The sequence below is a fragment of the Eleutherodactylus coqui genome, chromosome 8, assembly GCF_035609145.1.
Source record: "Eleutherodactylus coqui strain aEleCoq1 chromosome 8, aEleCoq1.hap1, whole genome shotgun sequence".
Taxonomy (NCBI): domain Eukaryota; kingdom Metazoa; phylum Chordata; class Amphibia; order Anura; family Eleutherodactylidae; genus Eleutherodactylus; species Eleutherodactylus coqui.
The window spans coordinates 73,153,209-73,177,661 of NC_089844.1; the positions used below are offsets into that span (position 1 = coordinate 73,153,209).

The 24,453-nt window shown below is 46.3% G+C and overlaps 1 protein-coding gene across 3 annotated transcripts in view; it reads left to right on the top strand.

The window, feature by feature from the left end:
• Positions 1-8,053: 8,053 nt before the first annotated feature.
• The window catches only part of LOC136576509 (transcription factor Sp3-like), a 44,244-nt gene continuing 27,844 nt past the window's right edge, over positions 8,054-24,453 (top strand). The window contains exons 1-2 of one of the 3 annotated variants that reach the window (XM_066575833.1): positions 8,054-8,336; positions 8,548-8,672. In XM_066575833.1, coding sequence (XP_066431930.1) covers positions 8,330-8,336; positions 8,548-8,672 — 132 coding nt within the window. In that variant the 5' untranslated portion in view covers positions 8,054-8,329. The remainder of the gene's footprint in view (positions 8,337-8,547; positions 8,673-24,453) is intronic. The other 2 variants (XM_066575835.1, XM_066575834.1) reach the window with 2 other exon arrangements.

A 24,453-nucleotide genomic window follows, 5' to 3' on the forward strand; every position in this document is an offset into this window, starting at 1 on the left:
AATTACGGATGGAGCGACGATTCGGCGGGAAAGCAGGAGTTTAAAAAACAAACCCTCCACTTTGATTGTGCGACAGCCAGCGCTTTCGTGCACATCTGCAGTGAAGAAAATAGAGGACCTGGACGGGCAAGCAGAAGACCTGGACAGGTCCGCAGTGTCCTCGGCCGCGGGCAGGGTAGGATTCCCCTGTGGGCTCCCACATGCAGAATCTGATCTGCCCGTGGACATGAGCCCTTACTTGAATTTTTTGTTGGACTGCTGCAATTCAGTCTTCCAGTGAAGCAGTAAGACCAGCACAAATACAGATTGCTACGCTTTTAAAGGGCCACTGCAGTGATTTTTTTAAATTATGTAGCTATTCCCCCTCGTGTTAGCTTGGTTAGTTATTCATTTCTGAAACCCCTGACCTTTTTGTGCTCAGATGGTCATGTGGTCTCTGTTCTGACCAGCTCAGATCTACTTGGGGTTATAATGTCTGAAACCAGTCAACGTCTCTGCTATTACATGGATCCTACTACAGAAACTGCCTAGATGGAGACACAGGCACTCCTGTCACAGTTACTGATGATAATCACACAGTTCCTGTCACACACTTATAATAGAGGAGAACACAGCTCACCCTCCTGACTGTATACTTATGCTCTATAATTATTCAGGTGAACATAGGTAATGATAATTAAACTGCCCCTGCAGCAGGCAGAAATGGTTTAGCCTCTACCTAATGCTGTGCTGATGCATCATGAGATTGAGTTGAATGGTAAAAATTCTCACCATTTAAATGGTGCCTGATGAGCATTAGACAGGGGGCTGCACTGCATGGAAATGACTCCAATACACAGAGGAGACCTCCAGAGTGTGACAAGCAATCTGGTAAGGGAGACAAGGATAGAAAATGTGATTTGCTGGAGTGGCCCTTTAAAAACAATAGCATGGTCTTTTTCTTATGATCACAGGGTGTACCACTGCTCGGACCCCTCCACAGTCTTCAGCTGAAAAGATCTAAATAGCACTCTAATGCAGATAGATCCATTATTCACCCATACAAGGTTTCACCTACAATGAGACTTTCTCAAGTAGCACAATTGTGTCAGTGTGTGCAAAGTTTATACAGTATCAATAAAAGAATCATCAAAATGCAGTCATATAAAGTGCATATTGTATGTAAATAAGTGATACAAATGGTTTTGTGCTTCTGTCTTCTAGACATACAGTCATAGTCTGCTGTGTCACCAAGCAACAAGTGTTTTGTTGTACTTTATTATTTATTTTGTAAAGTCCCCCAAGGGGAATTGAACTTGCAGTTGTTTGATCACTGATAAAGTCTAATGCAATACCACTGCATTATGTTGTATTCTGACAGGCACATTTTGATTTGGGGGCCTTCAGAAGGCCCTGGGCTGCCATAAACAACTGAACGCCACCTCACAATCTCATCGCAGGGGTGCTATTCGGGACCCCGGAACTCCGCTCACGGCACTTGAATGCTGCAGGCAAAAGTGACGGCTGAACCCCTGAAGAACAAGGCCTATTTTGGGCTTAAGAATACGATTTTGGGGGATGTTCATTTCTACTTTTCAAGAGCCGTAACTTGTTTATTTTTCCATCGATGTGGCCGTATGAGGGCTTGTTTTTTAAGTGGCGAACTGTATTTTTTATTAGTATTACCTTTCGGTGCATATAATGACACAATACATTTTTTCTGCAGGTTGGTACGATTACAATGCTACCAAAAACATTATAATTTTTTTAATGTTTTTCCATTTTTGCACAATAAAAACCCTTTTCTTTTGGAAATTATACATATTTTTGCATTCAAAGCCGCATAACTTTTTTATTGTTCCATGGTTGGAGCTCTGTGAGGGCTTGTTTTTTGCGACACGAGCTATAATTTTTACTTTAACCTATTTCTGATACATACGGATTTTTTTTATTGCTTTTGTTGTGCTTTTTTGGAGGTAAAATGAATAAAGTACGCTTTTCCCCCTGTTTTTTTTTATGGTTTTTGCTGTGCAAGATAATTAGAGTGCTCAAATCATAGTACAGGTCGTTAAGGGTACAATGATACCACACATGGGGCTTTTCTTAAATTTTTTTCAATAAAAAGGGGAAAATGAGCAAAAAAGGGTTTTTTTTGTTTTTTTTTACTCTATTTAGTTTTTTATATAGTTTAGGTCCCTGAAGGGGACCTGATACATAGCAGCTATGATAAGGTATTGCAGGACTTCTGTACTGCAATGCCTTATCGCTGGTTATAGAGATCATAGAGAATGGCAAAGTAGGATGCCTGTAGCTGGCATCCTGTTACCATGGCAACCCATCAGCCCACCCCCGTTTACATCAGGGGGGTCCGATGAGGTCACAGACGGAGCACCCTCCCTCTGTGAGCCCTTTATATGCAACGATCTACATAGATTGCGGTGTTTAAGGGGTTAACAGCGAGGGTCACTACCCCGATGCATTCCCGCTGTTGCAGCGGGAGGGCAGCTATCAGTGACAGCTGGCTTCCGCATACTGCGGGATCTCTTCAGATCCCGCGAGATCCACATGACGTACAGTTACATCATATTGCTTTAAGTACCACCCTGCCATGACGTAACCTTACATCCTGTGGCAGGAAGGTTTTAAAGGACTAAGAACTGTGATAAACCTAAATGATGATCATGGCTGTGTGTCAGCTGACAAAGACAGCCAGCACTGACCGTGTATGGAGCGGTTCCCGATCCTGCTCCATAAAAACCGTGCACCATAAGGGTGTACATATCTACCCTTTAGGGTTTATGGGCTTTTCCAGTTGTAAGCTATTGATGGCTTATCCTTAGGATAAATCATTAATAGTCGATTGGTAGAGTAATTCACCCAGGACCCCACCAAACAGCTGTTCACCGAAGACAGTAAGCTTGTGCCCTGAGCTGATTTTTGCAGGAAACAGATAGCGCCGTTCTTACAGTAGTGGCCAGGCTTGGCATTGCAGGTCAAGTTCCCATTCAATACCAATGCTTGCCACTTGAAGTAAGAATGAAGCAGTCAATGCACAGCTGATTGGTGGAGATGCTATGTGACAGATCCTGCCAATCTAGTTTTAATTACCTATCTTGAGGATAGGCCATCAGTAGTTTACAATTGGACAACCAATTTAAGGGGTTAAAAACTGGGGCCACAGAATTGAAGGTTGCTGAGTGGGACTTTCCTATCCCTATGGCTGGGTTTACATGGGACGGATTTACTGTGGAATTTCCATGCGTATTGTCCTCACGGAAATTTGGCACGTGGCTCCTAATCCCGGGATTAGCCAGGAAAATTGACGAGATTTTGCAAAACTCCCATCCACACGCTGCGGCCAATATGTTGTGGACAAACGGTGCAGAAAAGGCCATGCGGCGCGGAAATTAAATACGCAGCATGCCCATTCTTTTTTTTCCGCAACGGCCTCTCTCCTCTCTATGGGGAGAGATGGCCGCAGTGGAAATGCAGGCGGCAAAGCCGCTTCAAAACCTGCAGCTGTGGATTTCTAGTGGAATTCTCATGGATTTTCGGTGCGGCCAATCCACAAAAATTCCGCTAGAAATCCGTCCTGTGTGAAACCAGCCTATTAGGTTGCCTGTCCATGGGGGGGTTTGAATTGCATTGCCCACGGCGATAATCCGGCCATGGAGAACGCAGTGAATGCTCTCCAAAGCGTTGCTATGGAGAGCACAGCCCCCCTGTTCATGAGCAGAGAATCATTGCAATTCTCCACTTGCGGCTGGCAAATTGCAGCATGCTGCGATTTCCCACGATTCTCCGCTGTCAGATAGGCTGACAGCTGAGATCCGTCTGACGGCTCCTGCTCCCAGGCGAAGACCCGCCGCAGGACACCACAACACCCATGGACAGGCAGCCTAAGTGACAGTTTTTTATACACAGCATCTATTGTGTGACCTCTTCAATTGGAAAAGTCACTGACTCCATCCTTTTAGGCCCCATTTACATGGGCGTATTTAGGGTCTGAGTTTGCAACTGACAGAACTCAGACCCATTTCATCCCTGCCCTCCCTGTCTGATTCCCTGGCATACTTTGGAGGTCTCCTCTGTGTAGTGCAGCCACTTCCATGCAGTCTGATGCTTCTCAGGTACCATCTTGAGAGTGAGAGCTTTAAGTTTCACTTTCACATCTGTCCAATGTTGCATCAGCACAGCATTAGCTACAGGTTGTACCATTTCTGTCTGCTGCGGTAACAGTTTAGTTATTACTTTATATTCACCTAAGCTACAGAACATAAGCATACAATCTAGGTGATGGGCAGTGATCTCCTCTATTATAACTGTGTGACAGAAGTTGTACGATTATCATCAGTAAGTCTAACTTCACACGGGTGAGTGCAATATTCATGGGCCGTGAATTACTGTTTTCAATGGGAGACCTCCCATGGCATTGCATCGCATTCTCGTGCACCTAGCTCGTGCTGCTATGCTGCCACCAGTCCAATTGAAAGCAAAGGGAGATGCGATGTGAAAGCACGCCCAAAGATAGGACGTGCTGTGATTATCTCACCCGTGTGAAGACGGCCTGTGTTCCCCTCTGTGATAGAGCTATATGACAGCATCACGCAAACTGAGTAACTGAATAGCTAAACCAAAGTAGATCTGAGCTGGTCAGAACTGAGATCACATGACCATCTGAGGAAAAAGGCTGGGAGCTTCAGACAGAAAGAACTAACTAACCAAAGTAAGGCTAGTTTCACATGGCTGAGCGCGATATCGTGCTCGGGAACGTGCAATGTACCTGTGGATGCGAGGCGTTTTTGTGTCAAAAATGGCTCCAATCACTTCAGTACAGTTGTGATCCTCTGGCGCCATGTTGAAGGATCAGAAAATGTTTCCTATTGTTTTCAATGGGAAACTTCCCATCACATGCTTTCCAAGGGAACGCCCAAAGATAGGGGTTCCCTATTGCACAAATCTCATGTAATTTTCTCGACCGTAAGAAAGCGGCCTAACAGTAGCTGGATTTCAATTTTTCACTGACAGAAATCACACTCGCTTGTGTGAATAAGACTTTAACCCATTAAGGACTGCTCTTTTTTTTTTTTTTAATCATTTTCAGCCTTTTCTCCCCATTTTCAAAAAATCACAATTCTTACATTTATCCATCAACGTAGCTGTCCGAGGGCTTGTTTTTTTAGTGAACGAGTTGTATTCTTCAATGCTACAGTTTAATGTACCGTATAAATAACTGAGAAACTTGTGGAGTGAAATGCAAAAGAAAACGCAACTATCTTTGGTGTGTGTGTGTGTGTGTGTGTGTGTGTGGGGGGGGGGGGGGTCCTGCTTCTACAGCGTACACACTGCAGCAATAATGACATGATAACTTTACTCTATGGCTCAGTATGATGGCGACAATACAGAATTTATATATATTTTTTTCTATAGTACTCTTAAAAAATAAAATATCTCTTCATGGAGCCATGAGTGCTCTGCTTAGGTTCAATATCATTTACGCGTTAATGTAACTGTTTCGCCTTAATGTTAAAATTCAATAAAAATTTATTAAACAAAATAAATAAATAAATAAAAAAATAAATAAATAAAATATCTCTGGAAAAAAAACTTTTTGCTGCCGCCCTTTTCTGACGGCCGTAACTGTTTTATTTTTCAGTCGACATCGAGCAGAACTGGGAGAAGAACCTATTCATTTCAATGGGTTAATTCACACAAGCGATTTTTCACTCGGATCGACATCTCACGTTGGAAAAATCTTGGCATGTCCTATTTTTGGGCGATTCTTGTGCAAGAGTCAGGCTGCTTGCAGACGGCCGGGTTGGATCCCGCTGTGAAATTCTCACAGCAGGATGCGGACCTGTGCCCCTGCAGCTCACCCGGTCCCGGCGTCTTCCGTCTCATGCTATGCACAGGCTGCCGGCCAGCCGGTACATGCACAGAGAGGAGCCAGCGCGTCGGTAGTGACATTTCTGTGCGGGCCTCTGCGATACCCGTACAGAAATAGAACATGCCGTGTATTTGTTTTCCGTGTGTTTTCACGGCTGTCTGCATAGGATTGCGTTTTGTAATGCAATCCTATGCAGGCGGGCACAGGCGGAAATTCTACGGGAAATCCGGGCGGAAATTCTGCGGGAAATCCCGCCGCGGAATTTACACCTGTGTGCAGGGGCCTCATTATTTTCTTTGCAAGTGTTAAAAAAAACCACATCCCACTCACACGCGGCCCGCAGTCTGTAGGCTGCTTCCCCTGTACAATTGCAATTTTAGTTTGTATAAGGGCTCCTTTACACTGGTGAGTGACTCACGGCCCGATATCGGACTTGCCAACATGTGAAAGCCCCAGGGATGCGGGGTGTTTTCATGCGCATCACTTCGAGGATCCTCAGCCGAGGTTCGCGGACTTCTCCTATTGCTGTCAATGGGCCCGACGGCAGCATTGAAGACGACAGGGCTGCGACATGAGATCACGCAGCCAGATAGAAGACGCCACAATCGGTTTCCTGCATCGCAGAACCATGCGGGAAACCATTGCTCGCGTGTATGACCACATTCGACATCATATTTGTGTGAGATCTGTGTGTCTCGCAGCGCACAAATCTCATGTGATTTTCGCGCCCGTGTGAAGGCGGCCTGACAGGCTCATTTTTTTGTGTAATATTCATGCATTTTTGCTATTTTTAATAGTGATAATCATCTGCTATCACATGTATAAAAAAATGCAAAGTCCGGCTTCACACGGGCGTAAGCGCAATATGCAGAGAATATGGTTGTAACTAGAGATGAGCGAGCATACTCGCTAAGGGCAATTGCTCGAGCGAGCATCTCCCCTCCGTACCTTTTCTGTTGAGCGGACAGGTACTCGCTAAGAGCAATGCTCGCTCATCACTAGGTGTAACCCATTGATTTCAACGGGTTCATTCAGTTTTCCGTATATATATATATATATATATATATATATATACGCATTTCGGTCACACGAAAATAAAATAGACCGTGCTCTATTTTTCTGTGTATTTGCGCACCAAAGGTCACGATAGAAATCAATGGGCTGCGTGCGATATGCAAAGAGCTGCGTGAAAGACCGCGTAATTCCGCTGTAAAAAGAACACATCCGGACCTCATTAACCATTTCAATCGGCGCGCTTTTGTTTTTCACGCGCAAATGAGCATGGTCTGCGCATGCAAAAACTACAGTAAGATACGCCGTTGTACGCGCAAAAAAAAAAAAAGTTCATTCCGCGAATACACAGGCACACGTAAATACGCCTACACCTGGATGAAGCTGGACTAAATATGCATTCTCTTCATTTTCTTTACGGTCGCCATGGTTGTATCCGTCTTTTTATCACACCCACTGACTTCAATAGACGACTTTCTTAAAAAAACGGATATAAATAGTGCGGGGTTTGTTTTGTTTAAACTACGAATGTCAATTTAATTTTTCTTTAAAAAGCGCCCACGTGGATATCCCCGTTTAAATCAATGTGTCCTCTGGCCTTGCAATTTTGACGCGATTTCTATTCGTGGTCCGTAAAATCGCATGGGAAACAAGAATCGACTGCTTCAGGCCAAACGCGTCGTACGCACATGAAAACCTGAGGTAAAACCTTCCTCATGGCTGTGAATGCAGACTTTGTCTTTTATTTTAATCTCCCTCTTCACACTCATTAGCCCATCATCCTCCGCAGCAGGCCGTAAACTCCAGTAGCTTTCCACTGGGTGACGTAAAACCCCCCGCCATTTACGGCAGTGACCCCTGAAATCCTGCATACAAGGACTAGGCCGTAAGGGCGGGAGCACGCAAGGCCTGCAATGTAACCACTAGCTGGCTTGCTGCTTGAGCGCAGGCCCCGGAGCCGCGCGCGCTCCCGCCACATCGTTCTCATTGTCTGCGATAGTAAACAGAAGGAGCGCGCACGTCACGCCAGCCTCACAGGAAGCCCGCGTCGCCTCGGCAAAAAAAATCCCCGAATGACTGACAACCCTTCTAACCAATCACCTTCGCGCATCTACCTCTCCACCGCCAATGACGCGGAAGGAGAAAGGCGGGCCTTCCGGACGAGCTGACGTCACACGTCCCCCGTACTGGCTGCAAGCCCCACCTTTTGTGTTTCCCGCACCGTCAATCAAAATAGGAAAAAAAAAACGCGCCTGGTTCTCTCCGTCCGCAGCGCGCCTGTGATTATTATACTCTAATCATGTTACGCGTCTAATAAAGCGACCGCGGCCTGCGCAGCCCTGCCTGCCCGCCCGCCCGGGCCTGCTGCTGGCTTTCATCTCTGGATTGTACAGGTTTTTTTTTTTTTCTTTTGGTTGGCTTTTTTTTTTTTAACCTCCTGCCACAAACACAATGACCGGTACGTAACCAAAAAATCAGCCGCCCGCACGTCTTTTGGGGTTGAGGTGAAAAAGAGCGCGAAGAGCCAGAGTGGGCGCGCGCGCTGTGTGTGTGGGGAGGGAAGCGGGCCGCGGCGGCGGCAGATGAGGAAGGCAGCAGCGGAGGAGGAGGGAGGAAACCCCGCAGGCTTCAGTCATGGCGCTTGATTCTGTCGTTTTGTATCTCTTCAGCTCCCGAACAGCCTGTTAAGAGGGAAGAAATGGCCGCCATGGAGGTGGACGGGCAGAGCGAGTATCTACAGCACGGCAACAGCAGCGACGAGAGCGACCAAGGCGGCGGCGGCGGTGGTGGCCAGGTAAGGACTAGGCCGCACAGGCCTCAGCGGCATCCCGTCGGCCCCCGGCCTCGCCGGACGTCCCTTTCCCCCTCCCGTTAGCCGGGTGTAGAGGGGCACCGGGGTACTAATAGCCACCGAAGCCCCACAAGAAGCGTTACTTCCTGTGTCAGCTCCGGAGGAACGGCCACCCACTTCTCTGCCGAGGTACCCGCCCATTGTGGGTAGGACGCTCCGCCGTCAGCGCTGTGCTTGTGCCGCCTGGCAGCGGCCGTCGGTGCGGAGGATGCCGGAGCGGTAAGTAATGAGCCGCCGCTGGATGGTAGACAACCCCCCTAGGGGGAGGGAGGGCAGATGTCCTCCTGAACCCCCCACCCCTCTACCTCCCCGGCTCACCCTCCCACCGCTCCTCCTCCCTGGTGGCCGGCGGCGGCGGGGGTCACCCCATTGATGCCACCCCGGTGCCATGTGGGCTGCGGGGCACCTGCTGTGGGGGCTGCGTGTGACTAGGGGCACAGCTTCCTGTTGGTGCCGGCAGGATGATTGACCTTGTGTTGTGCTTAAAAGGACGCAATGTCCTCTGCGGCACTGCTGGTTGTGCTATTGCTGCCTGTTATCACCCAGGAGGCTGACTTGCTTCCAGGAGTGTTGCTGCCTTTGTGGTCCTGAAGCTGCTGGGAAGACATGCTGAGACTTGTAGTTTCAAGGTCCCGGGGATTCCGCTTTCCAGGGGAGTCCCTACAGCAGAACGGATCCTTCCCTGGTGAACCCCAACCGCGCTGGATGAGCCCCATTGACTATTATGGGGTCTGTCCACTTTCCGCCCGGTATTTTGATCCGCATCGGTGTCGGAGGTTCCTACTTCAGGCTAACCTCATGCAGCGACTGCGATGGTCGGGAGTGAATCACGGCCACATATCACGCTCGCCAATGTGATTTTTTTTTTTTTTTTTCTTCGAGGCGTACTTAATGTTAAAACCACCTTGCATCTTTTCGAGGAAGTAGCGATCCTCCGCCGTGGCAGTGTCTCCTGTTGTTTTCAGTGGGAAGACCTCGAATCGCACTGCATGCACCTAGCCCGTGGAGCGATGCTGCCGCCGGCCCCATTGAAGTCAATGGGCAAGTGCAATACAGATCAGGAAAACAAAAAAAACCGCTTCGCTTGCGATTTTTGATTGTGTGTTTTTGAGATGTAAGTGTGACGCAAATTGAGCGTGATTTATAATATATATTTTTTTTCACATGCATGTGTTTCTAATAGTGAAGTGCTTGAAAAGCCCATCTTGCACACATGCAAATCACATGATGTGATTGCAGTGCAGGTTTTTTTAACATTCCCATAAATGGTTTATTCTACAAGAATTGCACCCCCCCCCCAAAAAAAAGTCAGGCAGTCGCAATGAGCCAGAACTCACACCTGTAAATACAACACTATATAGGGGTAGAGGGAAGTCGTGTTTACCATACAATGTCAAGTTCTGCAACTTTCTAATGTGCTTTGTGGTTCTCTTTCTTGCTGTCATTGAGTGAAATCTTTAGTCAGAGCAGACCCGCTGATTCTTGTAGAGGGGTATCAGCCCTATACACAAATCTACTTGCCTTATTAGATGAATATGTCCGTGGATCTTTTACTTGTGGCGGTTGTTAACCGGCCGCGGCGATGACCATTAGAGCCTTCTCATACTAGCGTTTTTCCTTAAAATGTATTCAAACTGAAGACCTTCTGTTCCAAAGTGCAGAAAAAAAAATTGCAATGAATCCATTAAACGCTGCTGTCAACTGAAGATGTAAGCAAACGGAAAGCTATCCTTTTTTCACGTCATGCCCCGCAATGAAGCAGCTAGATGGAACCAAGAAACGTAAAATTGGCCTTATATGACAGTTTTATTTTTTCGCCATAATGGTCTTTTACTGTCTTTATTGGGTCGTCACCATTTGTGTTTTGCTTGAAGTGTTTGTTAGGCCGATTCACCTTAGGGCTAATTGACACAATCACATTTATGTAGTATCCTAGTCTATAATGAGCGCAATAGTGTCTGCACACCGACCCTATAATAATCGATGGTTCAAATCACATGGCCGGTCTTCTGCACGGACACACTGCGGAGTCGGACACCGTAAAAATAAAGATGCAGCATGGATCAGGTGCTTGTGGCTGCAAATTGCCCATAGAGATGCAGGGCAGTTCGGTGGCGCTGAGCTTTAGTACTGTTTCCTTGCATTGTTGGGACCCTAGGTTCAAATCCAACTTAAAGGGGTTGTCCAAGTTAAGGAAACCGCTGTCAATGGGTCTCCCCATGTATTCATATGAAAAAAAAAAAATCTGCAGTTACTCACTGCTCCTCCATTCGTCGTCCGCTACCGGCTTTGGTCTCTGACATCACTATTCATGGAAAGCCAGTCTACAAAGAAACTGCAGCAGCCAGTTGTAGCGCTCAGCAATTATGGCTTAGCGCTGTCACTGGCGTCTACCGCATGTTTATGGGATGTCACAGCTGCCTGTAAACACAATGGAGACAGGAGCCGATGAACGTGGGAGCTGCGAGAGGTAACCGCTGATATAATTTTAAATTTCAATGAGTGGGGGAGTTGTTGACAGGGTTTCCTTAAAGGAGTCCTGTCAGCAAAACCCCTTTTTTAACTCTGCCCTGCATCCATGTACATTCTAATCTGTGAAAAAAATCAGTGGGCGGCAGTACTTGCCATCAGGCAGTGGTCGAAACTAGAACTTTGCCAGCTTCTGCACTGCGATTAAAAAGGCTGCAGGAGGGACATCAGAAGAGCAGCAGGTTCGTGATGAATGGCCCGGTAAGGCACAGGTGAGTATAGAATTTTTTATTTTTTTTTTCTGACAGAACCCCTTTAAGGGGGCATTCACAGAAAATAGTGCCAGGTTTGTGCATTGCGAGATGCAGGAAACTTGCAAAAGCGGTAGAAAAACGCAGCTAGTAGCGCTTTTCTTCCATCTAAAAGCCAGAAAGCAGACGGACCCCATTATAGTCAATGCGGTCTGTTCAGCACTGTTCGGTTCTGTCCTGAGACGCAGCTGTTTGGCCATGGGGATCCCTCTTTCCTGCTCTCCAAGTGGAGATGTAAAACAACCCAAAGGGCTTCTTCACACAACCGTATTTGCGCACACAAAACTGTGAGTGCAAAACACAGCAAATAGAACCCATAGATTTCAATGGGCTCGTCAACATGGGTGTGTTTTTTGCACTGTAGGATCTGCTCTATTTTCCTCCATTTTGCGCAGCAAAGGTCCCATAGTCTTTGGGGGGTGGGGTGGTGCACAGATGTACAGGGGGAAGCGTGAAACACTGCACAAAATGCAGGGAAAAGAACACATCTGGACCTTATTAGGCCAATTAGCTTTTTATTGCACAGAAGAGTTGTCTCGTGCGTGTGAACCTGGCCCTGTGTGCGCAAAAAGTACAGTAATATGCGCAGACATGCTCGCAAATCTTCAAACCCTGCTCATGTGCAAACGTACTGTGCTGTGGCAAACATTTTTACACATGGGCTCGTGTGAAGCTGCCCTAAAAAAAAGTTCTTTAAAAATGGCATTTCTGTCAATGTTTCTATCACTGAAGTCTCAATGTAGTAGAACGTCTGATCCTTGTTGTTCTCAGAGCTGAAATGTTACACTGATGCTATACCTATAAATCCCCAAACAGAAGAGTATGCAAAGAAAATCACAGGACGTATATCCAGTACAATAATATAAAGAAATGACCTTCCTATGTACAATATAAACAGTACATATGAGGCAATATAACGGAGTACAAGAGCTCTTCAGTGGCACTATTAGAAAAATCCTGCTCAGCAACACAGTAAGAGAAAATCTCCAACACCCAAAATCTATAAAGCTGGTGGCTTCTACGTTTCTGAGCGGGGCAACACGGCATTTCTAGTGACCAGGCTGGGAGTACGGAGCCACTTCATTCAGAGCTTTTCATACTTAAAGGGGTTTTCCAGGCAGTGCCCTTGGTCAGTGAAAGGATACACCAGGGCAGAGTGGAAGTTGCTGCTTCAGCCCCTCTGTAGTGGCTGGCGTTCATAATTGCAGGCATAGCTCTCATTGAAATCAATGGGATCCCATCCGGCTATTACGAGGGCTGGAGCAGCTTTAGCTCCGAACCTGTTGTATCCCTTCACTGACAGAGGGCGCTGCCTAGAAACCCCTTTAAAGGGGTTTTCCCATTTAACTTGCTTCACAATCCCTTTGTCCTTCCTGGTTGCTCTTGACCTGGGCCATGTGACTGCTGCAGCCCATCACTGGTTATAGGAGACCACTGCTGTACTCTGTGATTGGCTGCAGCAGTCACATGGCCAGGTCAGCAGCAACCAGGAAGGACAGAGGGATTGTGAAGCAATTTAAATAATGGGAAAACCCTGCTAAGACCGGTAGTTCTAATGCTGGTCTTGGTACAATTTTTTTTTTTCCTGGTGCACTAAGCATCTAATGCACAAAGAGAGGCGCACGTTCGATCAGCTCATGTGCCGAACGCATGCACAGTGCATTTTTTTTTCCCCGAATGTCCCGCTTTCTCATGGATCTGCGGCACAGCTACAATGAAAGCAGTGACACTGCCGCGGATATGACTGCTTCCATTGACTTCAATGGAAGTCATGGCGCGGGATCCGGAGGCAAAATGGAGCATGCTGCAACTTCTTCCCGCACGTGCAATCTGCACGCTGGGGGAGGGGGGGGGGATCACATCTGCGTGCTTTGAATTGCCCTGTGGATGCTAATGCATCCTTATGTGCTTCCAGGGCCGTGGATCTCCTGCGTGGGACACGCACTCGAATTTTACAATTAAAATCCACACGTGGACATTGTGCTTAAGGCCTCCCTCACACAGGCGTTTGCAAAAACACAGCGTTTTTCAACGCTGCGTTTACTGCGGTTTTAGAAGCGCTGGCGTGTGTTTTGGCTGCGGTTTCAGTACAGCTGAAAATGCAGCCCAGAAAGCAGTGTTAAAAATAAAAAAATACACTCCTAGCAGATGCCGTCCGGGTCTCTCCCGCTGCTCTCTGGTGTTCCTGCAGGCTTGCTTGCAGTTGTCAGCACCGACAGAGCATCTCTTGCTGGTAAGTGCTGTCAATGAATGGCTGTGATTGGTGCATCAAACGCTGGCCCTGATTGGCGGAGCCAGCATTTGAGAACCAATCGGAGCAATTTCTTGCTGGAGACGGGATTTTCAATCCCCGTTACCAACAAGAGATGCTCTGCCGGCAAGCCTGCAGGAACGCGGGAGGGACCCGGACTGTGCTTGCTAGGCGAGTATTATTTTAAATTTTTTTCCCGCGTAGTAACTTAAAGCATCTAGCGCGTTCAAAAACGCAGCACTAAGTCGTGCTGCGTTTTTCAGCAGCACTGAAAACCCTGCCCATTCATTTCAATTGGTGGCGCACAGCGTTTAAAAACGTTGAAACGCCCAAAAATGGAACATGCACGCAATCAAACGGCTTTTCCTGTTTAATAGGCTGTCCGCCATGGGTGCAGGTTTTGAATTAAAATCCGCTGCACTTCTGCGGCTGATTTCAGGGGATAGAGAGCTCCTCAAGTCTTCACGCTGTTGGCAATTCCTTCCATGGAATTTTCCGCTGCAAAAAATCTACAGCGCTTCCGCTACATGTAAACCTACCATTAAAGGGAGTCTGTCAGCAGGTTTACAGATACAAAACTGTTGATCGTACTAGATAGGGGCAAGAGAGCAGGGTGTTCTCGCACACCTAGGAAACTAAGCTTTAGGCCTCATGTCCACTAGAAAAATACAATCCGCGCAGAATCTGCCGCGGATTTGCTTTAAATGGTATTTTTTTTGCATGCAGATATCCACACACATTGCTATCAATGTAATAGCAATGTTGCTGATCCACGCGGAATCCGCGGCAGAATGGAGCATGCCGCGTTTTTTCTCCCGCGTGTGAAAAACGCAATTCTTTTTAAAATGCCATCCGCGGGTGCAAAAATCAATTTAATGGACTGCGGATGGCCAATGAATCCCTATGGGCAAAATCCGCTGCAGATTCCGTGGCAGGAATCCGCAATTCCATTTAGCTAGTGGACATGAGGCCTAAGGAGACACCCGGGCGACATGGCATCGCAGCAATATCTCATCACTGGTGCGTGCAATATTGCTATGTCTTCCTGCGACAATACCACAATTTTGTAGTGCTACGGCTTTGTAGCACCACATGCAAGGATTTTTTTTTGTGGGGTGGGTGGGGTTTACATATAAGCCCTACTCTGACAATAAGCCCTAACTGCAGAAGAAGGAAAAAGAGTATACCTTACCTAGCAGTGCTATCCAGGGCTCTACTGCAGCTTCATCCTGGCCCCTGGCACTGGTCTTCTTCATCTCTTGTGGCTGGGGATTGAAAAATCCCCGCATCCTGGAAGCGCTGGCTGTGATTGGCTGACACTTAGCCAATCAGAGCCAGTGCTCGATGAATGGCTGTTGGTTTATCAAGCGCTGGCTGTGATTGGCTAATATAGCTGCCTACAAAACATTGCTAATGTGAAGGAACCCATTGGAAACCAGGGGCTTCGCATAAATGCGACTTGTAGCGCTGTTGCATCATGAGAAGGTTGTGTGATTTTTGTCGCTCGTGTGAAAGTTGGCTTATTTTTAAGAAAAAGCATTGCTGACGCTACAAAATCGCTGGAGCAAAGCTGCAATATTGCGATTTTTCTCACGGTGATATTGCGATCGCCTGTGTGAAAGAGGCCTTCGGCCACATTCACAAAAACTATTTTTAAGTTGTGCCTGATAATCTCAGGCACAACTTCTATTGGATTGCACACAGACACCCCGTCTGTGTGAGAAGCTGAAAACTTGCATGTACTATTCCTGTCCGACGAGTAGGACATGCTTTTTTGTTAGAAGGGCTCCCTTATAGGCTAATTACGTGATGTCAGTCTGCTGAGACACTGTTTAATCTAGGAAAAGACTTGGCAGTAAAAGTCAGGGGTTTTCCCATGAAGTGCATTTATTTCCCTATTCACAGCCTAGGGAGTAAATGTCTGATCACTGATGCGCCCCAGCAATCCTGAGACTTGCACTCCTGAATCCCCTGTGGGAATGGAATGGTGGTGTGCGTGATTGACTGGATTGACTAGTCATTTAAATGGTTACCATGTAGCGCCATATTTCCAGCTCCAGGTGAAATGTGTTTGGGGGGTGGACGACATTTCTTTACCTAGAGAAAACGGATGAACGCTGTGGGTTTGGCTTCTGACTCGCGTTTAAAAAAGGGGCTTACCAGATTTTCTCTCCATTGTGGCTCATAGAGGGAGGTCCTCAGTGGGATGCTCTGGTCTGTGATTTCTATATGCTTTTATAGGGTGTATTGGCTGCAGCGATTGTCTTCATGAGACAATCCATTTAAAGAGGTTGTGCCAATTTTAACACTTATCTCGTATCCACAGGTTAGGGAATACGTGTTTGATCTGTGGGGATATGACCATTGGGATCTCCGTCAGTCACAAGAGTTGGGGGTCCTGCGTACCCCTATGATCAGCATGTGCTGCTGCTCCATTCACTTTGCAGGGACTGCCAGAGATGGCAGAGCACAAGAGCTCAGCAATCTCCCATTGAAACAAAGTGGCATAAGCACCTAACAAGGCTTCAGGAAAAAAGAGGGTCAGACAATTCTCTGCTAAGGCCGCCTGCAGACGAGCGGAAATCCCGCCGCGGGATTTCCCGCGGGATTTCCGCCGCTGAAAGTCTGCATAGGAGTGCATTACAATACGCACTCCTATGCAGACGGCCGCGGTTTGGCCGCGCGAAATCTCGCGCGGCAAACAAACCGCGGCATGTTCTAATTTTGTGCGGAGCACGCACTCACCTGGCCGCCGGCTCCGGTCTGCGCATGCGCCGGCTGCGCGGCAGCCGGCACATCAAAGAGCCGGGGCCGCCAGGCGCGGGTGAGTACGCGCTCGTCCCTGCAGGCTCTCGGGTCGGATCGCGCGGCGAGATTTCTCGCTGCCGGATCCGACCCGCTCGTCTGCAGGCGGCCTAATAGGGAGCTGTCGCATATAAGAAGAAAATAGTAACTGAGGTTTAAAATAGAAATCTAATTTAAAGTTAATCCATAACCTTGTAATGCATGCAGCAAATCTATCCAAAGTGTCTAAAGGCCCATTTCCACAGGACAAATGTCGGGCAAACGATGCCCGACACTCGTCCCTGTGTTTCCTCGCTACCGTGCTCCTGCACGGGAGCTAGCAGAGCAGGCTGGTTCACGGAGCGGCCAGCAGGAGGCCTGGGCAGTGCAGGAGCTTTCTCTCCTCTCGCTCCCCCACCTCCCTCCATTCACATAACACAGCGGCCCTTTACTACTGAATGGTGGCTGTTTAAACTGCACGATTAGCGATGAGCTTCATCGCTGATCGTTTATGCAGCTAAAAGATCAATGAAGCTCATCGCTTATTGTGCAGTTTAAACAGCGGCTGTTCAGTAGTGAACGTCTGCTGTGTTATGTGAATGGAGGGGGCCGGGGGAGTGAAAGGAGAGAAATCCCTTGCACTGCCCCCCCCCCCCCCCCACCCCCTGGCCGCTCTGGGGCATATAGGACTTCTGAACATCCTTCAGGGGATTTAAATGCTGCTGTCAGAACTGACAGTGGTATTTAAAGGGTTAACAGCTCAGATGAACCGTTCAGCTTATCTGAGCTGTGGCTGGCGGGTGTCTGCTGTAAGAAACAGCCGAAGCCCGCGTTGCATGGTGGGAGATGGCCTCTCGCTCTCCCTTCATACATACCACGACGCTGCAGGATGTAAATGTACGCTCTGCAACGTTAAGGACCAAGTACAATAAATCTCTGGTGCTTGGTCCTTGGCTTTAATCCCAGTTTATAGTAAAAATACAGCGCAGGTCAGGTCTTAGTGACAGCAGAGGACACGGACCCGGAGGAGAAGGCAGATAAGCGTTTTTTTTAACAGCTTCTGCCTTTTCTCTTGTAGGCTACATAGCACTCAACCCGGTGATCATGTGACTGCTGGGTGCTTCCTGCCACAGCAGAGCTGCAGAGTCCCAGCAGACCCAGATCAGCTTGGGTAGTGACTACAGGGGATGTTTTCCCCTGTAAGGCTACTCTCACAGAGCCCGCTTTGTACCGCATTTAGCTTTGCGCTAACAGTGGTACAACACCTCCATTCATTTCAATGGGGCTTCGCAGACTAGTGCTCGAACGTGGAGTTTCTAATCTCTGTGATTTTCGAGTGCTGACTACTGTCTTAGCGCCTGTTAACGCACCTCATCATCCATCACTGTCATGGAGTGCGTTAAACACTGTCGAACTCTGCCACATGCGTTCCAAATTGTGGTAAAACGCTATGATTTCTGACGTGGCGTTTTGTGACTGTATGGTTGAGAGCGGTTTAACTGAGGCTCTTGTGGATGCCCCAGCTATAGTGGGAAATTAAGAAAAAAAAGACAACGTGAACGACCCCCAGAGGTCGTCTTCTGTGATGTCACGGGGGACACGATTGTTAAAAGTAATAAAACATTTTCAACGCCGATCAAAACTGTCGCTATATGCGCCCTATAATCCAAGACAATGCAAATTTATATATCAAAAGTTTTGAAATACGATGAGGGACCCATTCCTGTACTTTACTAATTTTAAAAATTAACTTAGTTACTTTTTTTTTCTAAAGCCTATTACCTGTAATAAAACTGAAAAAAACAACCAGTGAAAAGATTTTAAAAATAACCCTATACGAAACGGAAAAAAGAGCAGTAAGAAAACTATTGGTAGCTGAAGAAAAAAAAGTAGGGCAGTAGAACCACAACATGGGTAAAACCTGTAAAGTGTCTGATCCTTTTAGGGCTCATGTCCACGGGGAAAATGACATTTAAAATCCGCAGCGGATCTCCCGCGCGCGGATCCGCACCCCATAGGGATGCATTGACCACCCGCGGGTACATAAATACCCGCGGATCGTCAATAAAAGTGATTTAAAAAAAAATGGAGCATGAAAAAATCTGGACCATGCTCCATTTTCATGCGGGTCTCCCGCGGGGACGGCTCCCGCGGGCTTCTATTGAAGCCTATGGAAGCCGTCCGGATCCGCGGGAGACCTAAAATAGGAATTTAAAGCATTTACTCACCCGCAGCGGGCCGCGAAGCTCTGCTCTTCCTCACGGCTGCATCTCCCTTGCTTCGGCTCGGCGGATGTGCCCGGCGCATGCGCGCGGCACGTCGACGACGTGCCGGCGATGTGCCGCCGGCGTCAGGAATTCATCCGCCGGCCGAAAATGAAGATCCGGCCGTGAGGAACAGCTGATCTTCGCCGTCCACTACGGAAAGGTAAATGCTTTTAAATTGCTATTTTCAGCCCTCATGTCCGCGGGGCAGGAGGGACCCGCTGCAGATTCTACATGTAGAATCTGCAGCGGATCTGATTTTCCCCGTGGACATGAGGCCTTAGGGTTTAGAAAATGGTAGAACAAAATTAGAGATGAGCGAGCGTACTCGGCCACGCCCCTTTTTCACCCGAGCACCGCGATTTTCGAGTACTTCCGTACTTGGGCGGAAAGATTCGGGGGGCGCCGTGGGGGGGGGTGGGGTGGGGTGTTTCAGCAGGGAGAAAGAGAGGTCTGTCCGTCCCCCCCCCCCCCCCCCCCCTGTTCAGACTCCACAGATATGAGAAGGATCTTGACTCTGGCAGCTTCAATGCAGTGTTAGGACACATTATATAATCACACTCACACTGCTGTCCCGTTCGTGTTTGGCTAATGCGGACTTTTACTATGGCTGCCAGATGTTTCGTTTTATTGTATGGGCCTTAGAATCTATTTCCATGTATGTAATTTTTTTTTTAAGCCCAGACCTTGTTGCACTCAGATGCATATATTTATTGCATATGTTATGTGCGTTAAAAAAAAGTATCATGTTTTTTGTTTTTTTTTTTGCATATTGCACGAGTAAGAGCTTTATTGTTTGAGTGCGTTCGAAACACAGTCCATGTGCAATTACACTATGTATGTGTGGTGTTTTTACGCGTGTTGCTAGGAGACATGAGAAGGAAGAGTTAAAAAAAAAAACAAAAAAAAAAACACAAGACAAAAACCCCCCACCAAAATACAGGAAGTTGTAGGGAAACTGTGCAGAATGGCATCCAGGGACCACCCCAGCCATCCAACCTACCGTCTGTTGATATTGGAGGGCTTTACATACAAGCCATGGGTACTTTCCATATCATTGCTCGGATGCAGGACTTCAGTGTAATTTGGGACAGCAGTCACTCTGATTACCAGGACAGGAATGCCAAAGACGGAATGTGGGATGAGCTGGCATCCCCAATGTACGGAGAACAGTGGATCATTCCCTATTTGCGTCTGTTTTTGTTTCCATAAAATGTGTGCATAAGCACGTAAATGCTGCAATTTTTGCGCAGCATACTACGATGGGGTTGTGTGAGCCCGGCCTGAATATTTAATTTTGTTCTTGAAAACCTCTGGAACGTGCACTGTATAATTGCCCATGGGAACATGCAGACCACCAGCACTTGTCTTTCTCGGACACTGTGCTGTCTTGATGGTGATACATAATGCATTAATTTCTTGCAAAACTTGTTCTTAATCAACATATTTGGTGACAAATGATTTCTTGAGCCTATGCTGGAGCGCACTACATGTAATTGCCAGTACGAAAAATGCGGTGACTCCACATTAATATCACAGCACTTGATTGACCAGCTCCATTCCTGAAGATTCCTAAAGTGAATCTGTAGTGTGATTGGTTGCTATGAGCAATGAACAGTTGAAACCCCTCCCCTCAGTATTTTAAGTAGAATCATGAAGAGTATGTGTACCAAGTTTGGTTGCGAACCGTCAAGGCATATAGGAGCCTATGTATTCAAGCAGATTTTGCACTATTGTGGTGTCAGCCATTTAGTCGTTCACAACCCTAAAGGCGAGCTCCCTATGTTTTTCGGTTTTGCACTGCTTTAAGTTGTTTGATATCCATGCCAGTATCTGCTTAGACAGTATCAGCCATCGTGCCCTTTGGCAGCCAGGTCTTTTGCTGCTGGTCTCTCCAAGCATTACAGATATAATATTAATGTCAGACCCCCAAAATAACATCAAAAATTATGTAAGTGTATAGAATTCTTGTTATGAATGTTAATTTAGTCTGATCTGCACTTGTAATCAAGTGGGAAATTTTTCCCTTTTACAACAATTGGCTTGTAGATCATAGGTTTTCTTTCCTTCATCTGGATCAGTAGGGAAAACTAGGTTCTAAAATTGGCTCCTTCCCTTCATCCACATAATCTATTCCTATCCCTGGTTGGCCTTGATGAGCACGTTTTTGCTTTTTTTTTCCTTCTTTCTAGCGTACTGTGTAAGGCCAAATGCACACAGGCGGGTTGGAATCCCGCAGCGAAATCAGACCCTGCCCATGACCGGCATCAGCACGTACCAGTTTTTTTTCTTTTCTTCTGTACTGTGGATGATCCGCATGGCGAGCCGTCGGACATGCGCAGTACGGATTTTTTTTAAATATATTTTTTTAAAGTCTTCTTTTTCTGCGTCCTTGCCTAGGGGTGACACGGAATCTGCGATGGAAGGGCTGCGGATCGGATGGCTTACATTGACTTCAATGGAAGCTGTCCGTGCGGAATTCGCGCTAGAATAGGAAATGGTGCGTCTTTTGGGTTTTTTTTCAACACCACTCACGGGAGCGGAAAATTGCAACGGATTTCCGCTCATGGACATGGAAAAGCGATTTTGCATAGCATGGCTATGGGCAGTATTTGCTGCGGAATCCGCAATGCAAATACGCCTGTGTGCATTGGGCCAAACAGTTGCAGAAATCCTGCTGGTGTGGGGCTTAGCTTGTCTGGTCTACACCTGCGCACAGATCCGGGGCTCTTGTTGCATGCAATTACCGTACAGAGTCTGACTAAAGGCCCTTTTACACAGGCCAATGATCGTTCGGATTCCTGCAATCCAACAAGAACCTGAACGGCTATTCAGTGTAAATACATGCCTCAATTGAACAACTAATGAAACTAGTTTGCTTCTCATTCGTTGTCCTGTTTCTGCATGCGTAAATCTGAACGACTGATCGGCCCATGTAAGCGGGCAGCTGTTAACTCAGGAGCGACTGCCTGTTTACTATGGAGGCGGACGGTCTGAAACAATCCCCGGGTCACTCCACTTCCATTCACTAGCTATGATCGTTCCTGTGTAGAAGCAGCGGAGCAATTATCGCTGGGAAAACCTGTCGGGCATCTGCGCTGGACAAGTCATCTCGTAAAAAAAATTTTTAAAAAAGCACCCTTGGTTTTGATTTTGGCATAAGGCAATAGGATCAAATGAGAGGAGGCTATTAGGGAAATTTTCTGTCTGCTCATGGCTGCAATTAAATCACAAGTAACTTAATGCAGGACCGCCTAGACTTGTTTTGCATTGACCTGCATGTACAGTATCATGCATAACCCTATGCTAGCTATAAAAAGGTGAAGATCTCTTGTAAAGCACAGTGTTCAAGACTCATTGTAATAACTATACAGTCTGTGTTTACACTGTCCAGTCTAAAGGCCCATTTACACACAGCAATTATCGCTCAAAAGCCATAGTTTGAGCGATAATCGTGTGTAAATGCTCACATCTTTCACTCTTCCGCTGAATGATTTTTAGGTGAGCATAAAATCCATGGCTCAGCGGGAGAGAAGATAACACAGAACGCATGCTGTTTGCTGTCCATGGTGCTGTTTTCTACACAGTAGCGCTGTGTACATTGCGTGGCAGAACAAGAGCTGAATGCAGAGAACAGACCACCTGCTGTTTTCTGTATACAGGTCCCTGGAGGCTCATTCACATGCGAATGAAAATGATAAGCTGCTAATGGACATTTGTGTCAATTAGGTTTTGGGTGATTGTTTTGCATAAACTGCTATCTTTTGAACGATTATCTTTGTGTATAAATGGGCCTTAAAAAATGTGGCATGTTTCTCAGTGGCTGATGCTTTATACATCTGGTGGATCTTTAGACACTTGCCTAGCATTGTACCTCCTATTGGTCGCTTGGGGCTTAAACAGCCTATCGTGATTTTGTCTCGTTTTGTAGGCATCAAAATCATGTCTGAAAAAAGGCGAAACAAACCATTGATTGTAATGGTTTCATTTTCAGTAGTGGGATTCTCGCACAATATTACTACACACGAGAAAAATAGGGCAGGAACTATCTTCCTGTTTCTTTTTAAACTCTCGTGCAATAGCGCAAGGTTTGTATAGTCTAAAAAAAAAAATCACCGGTTCATATGCAAATATGCTTTGAAGCGGCAAGCGTATTGGCGCATGTGGCCATGTGTTTAAGCCATTAATTTGTGGGGAACTTTTGGTGCAATTTTGGCATTATAGCCAAAGTCTTTTTCCACAAGCCACACCACTTCTCAACAAGGTTCAGTGGATTATACTTTTTGGTGCATTTTTCTTTCATAAATGGGTCTAAAACTACATACAACAAAATGTGACATGTTATGACTAGGTCTAGACACAATCCCTATCTGCCGCCACACATAGATGATTTTTCTATACTGAAATATTGCAGTATATACAGTAGTACAAGGAATCAAATGATCATAAGTTCAAGTCCTATGTGGGCACTCAATAAATGTAAAAATAGTTTACAGTTTAAAAAAATAAATAAAAATGTGTGTGTGTATAGATATATCTCCACAAATTTGGTATTGCTGTGTAAGTAAATACCCATACTTTTAAAATATCACTATTTATCTGGCAGGGTGAAAGCCTTAAGTGTCGGAATTGCAACTCTTTTTTTTCTTTGTATCCCGGATCAAATAGGTTTCCCAAAATGGTAAGAATAAAAACTACAGCTCACCACGCCAAAAGAGCCCACACTTATCCCAATGGGCACAATAAAGAGGAGTCTCAGAATATGGCAACGGAAAGCAATTTTTAAGAAACCATTTCACTTAGTTTTTAAAAATGGAAAAATTCTTAGAAAACTAGGTAACCTTGTTATCACCGTAATCGTACTGACCCTTAGAACAAAGTCCATATGTCGTTTGTACTGCACTGTAAAAACTAAACCCACCAAAAATGGTGAAATTGTTTGTTTTCTCACCACTTTAAAAAAGTTGTTTTACTGTACAGTAAATGGTACTGTTAAAAGAAAAAACACTTCAGCAAAAAAAACAAGCCATCCTATGGCTATTTAAATGGTCAAGAGACTTTATTCTAATATATAGGGGACATAGACATGGCGACACAGTGCACCCCGTAGCAGGCCAACAGGAGCCGACAAGTACTTTGTACAACTCCTCTTCACCCCAACATAGAAATATCTATGTGTGGATGCTCACATGTTTCAGTGCCCAGATGATTAAGGCCACACACAATGGCTGCATGTGGCCTCTGTGCCACATGTTGTGCACCCCTGTTATATAGTCTATAAGCTTTCCATTTTTTGGCGGCAAGTTGGTTATTCACTGTCCGATTTTTCAGTCTGATGGAAAGATCTGGCAGATGATAGAGCGTGATATCAGAAGAGATTGAATATTTCCATTACATAAAGGCAAGTAGGAAAGTTTTTATAATTCTTCTTATAGATAACAAGGCTAGGAAAATCCCGCAAGCCAAGTAGCTAAAGCTTAAATCTACAACTTGGCTATTGGCCACTAATAAAAAGGTCATTTAGCTCCTGAAACATATTGGCTATTGCTTTGCCACCCCATCGATCACTCTGTTTTTTGTTTTTTTTTATAGTTTATTCTGCCATCAGTAAATACATGTGCTCTGAACGTTTTAAGTGAAATCGT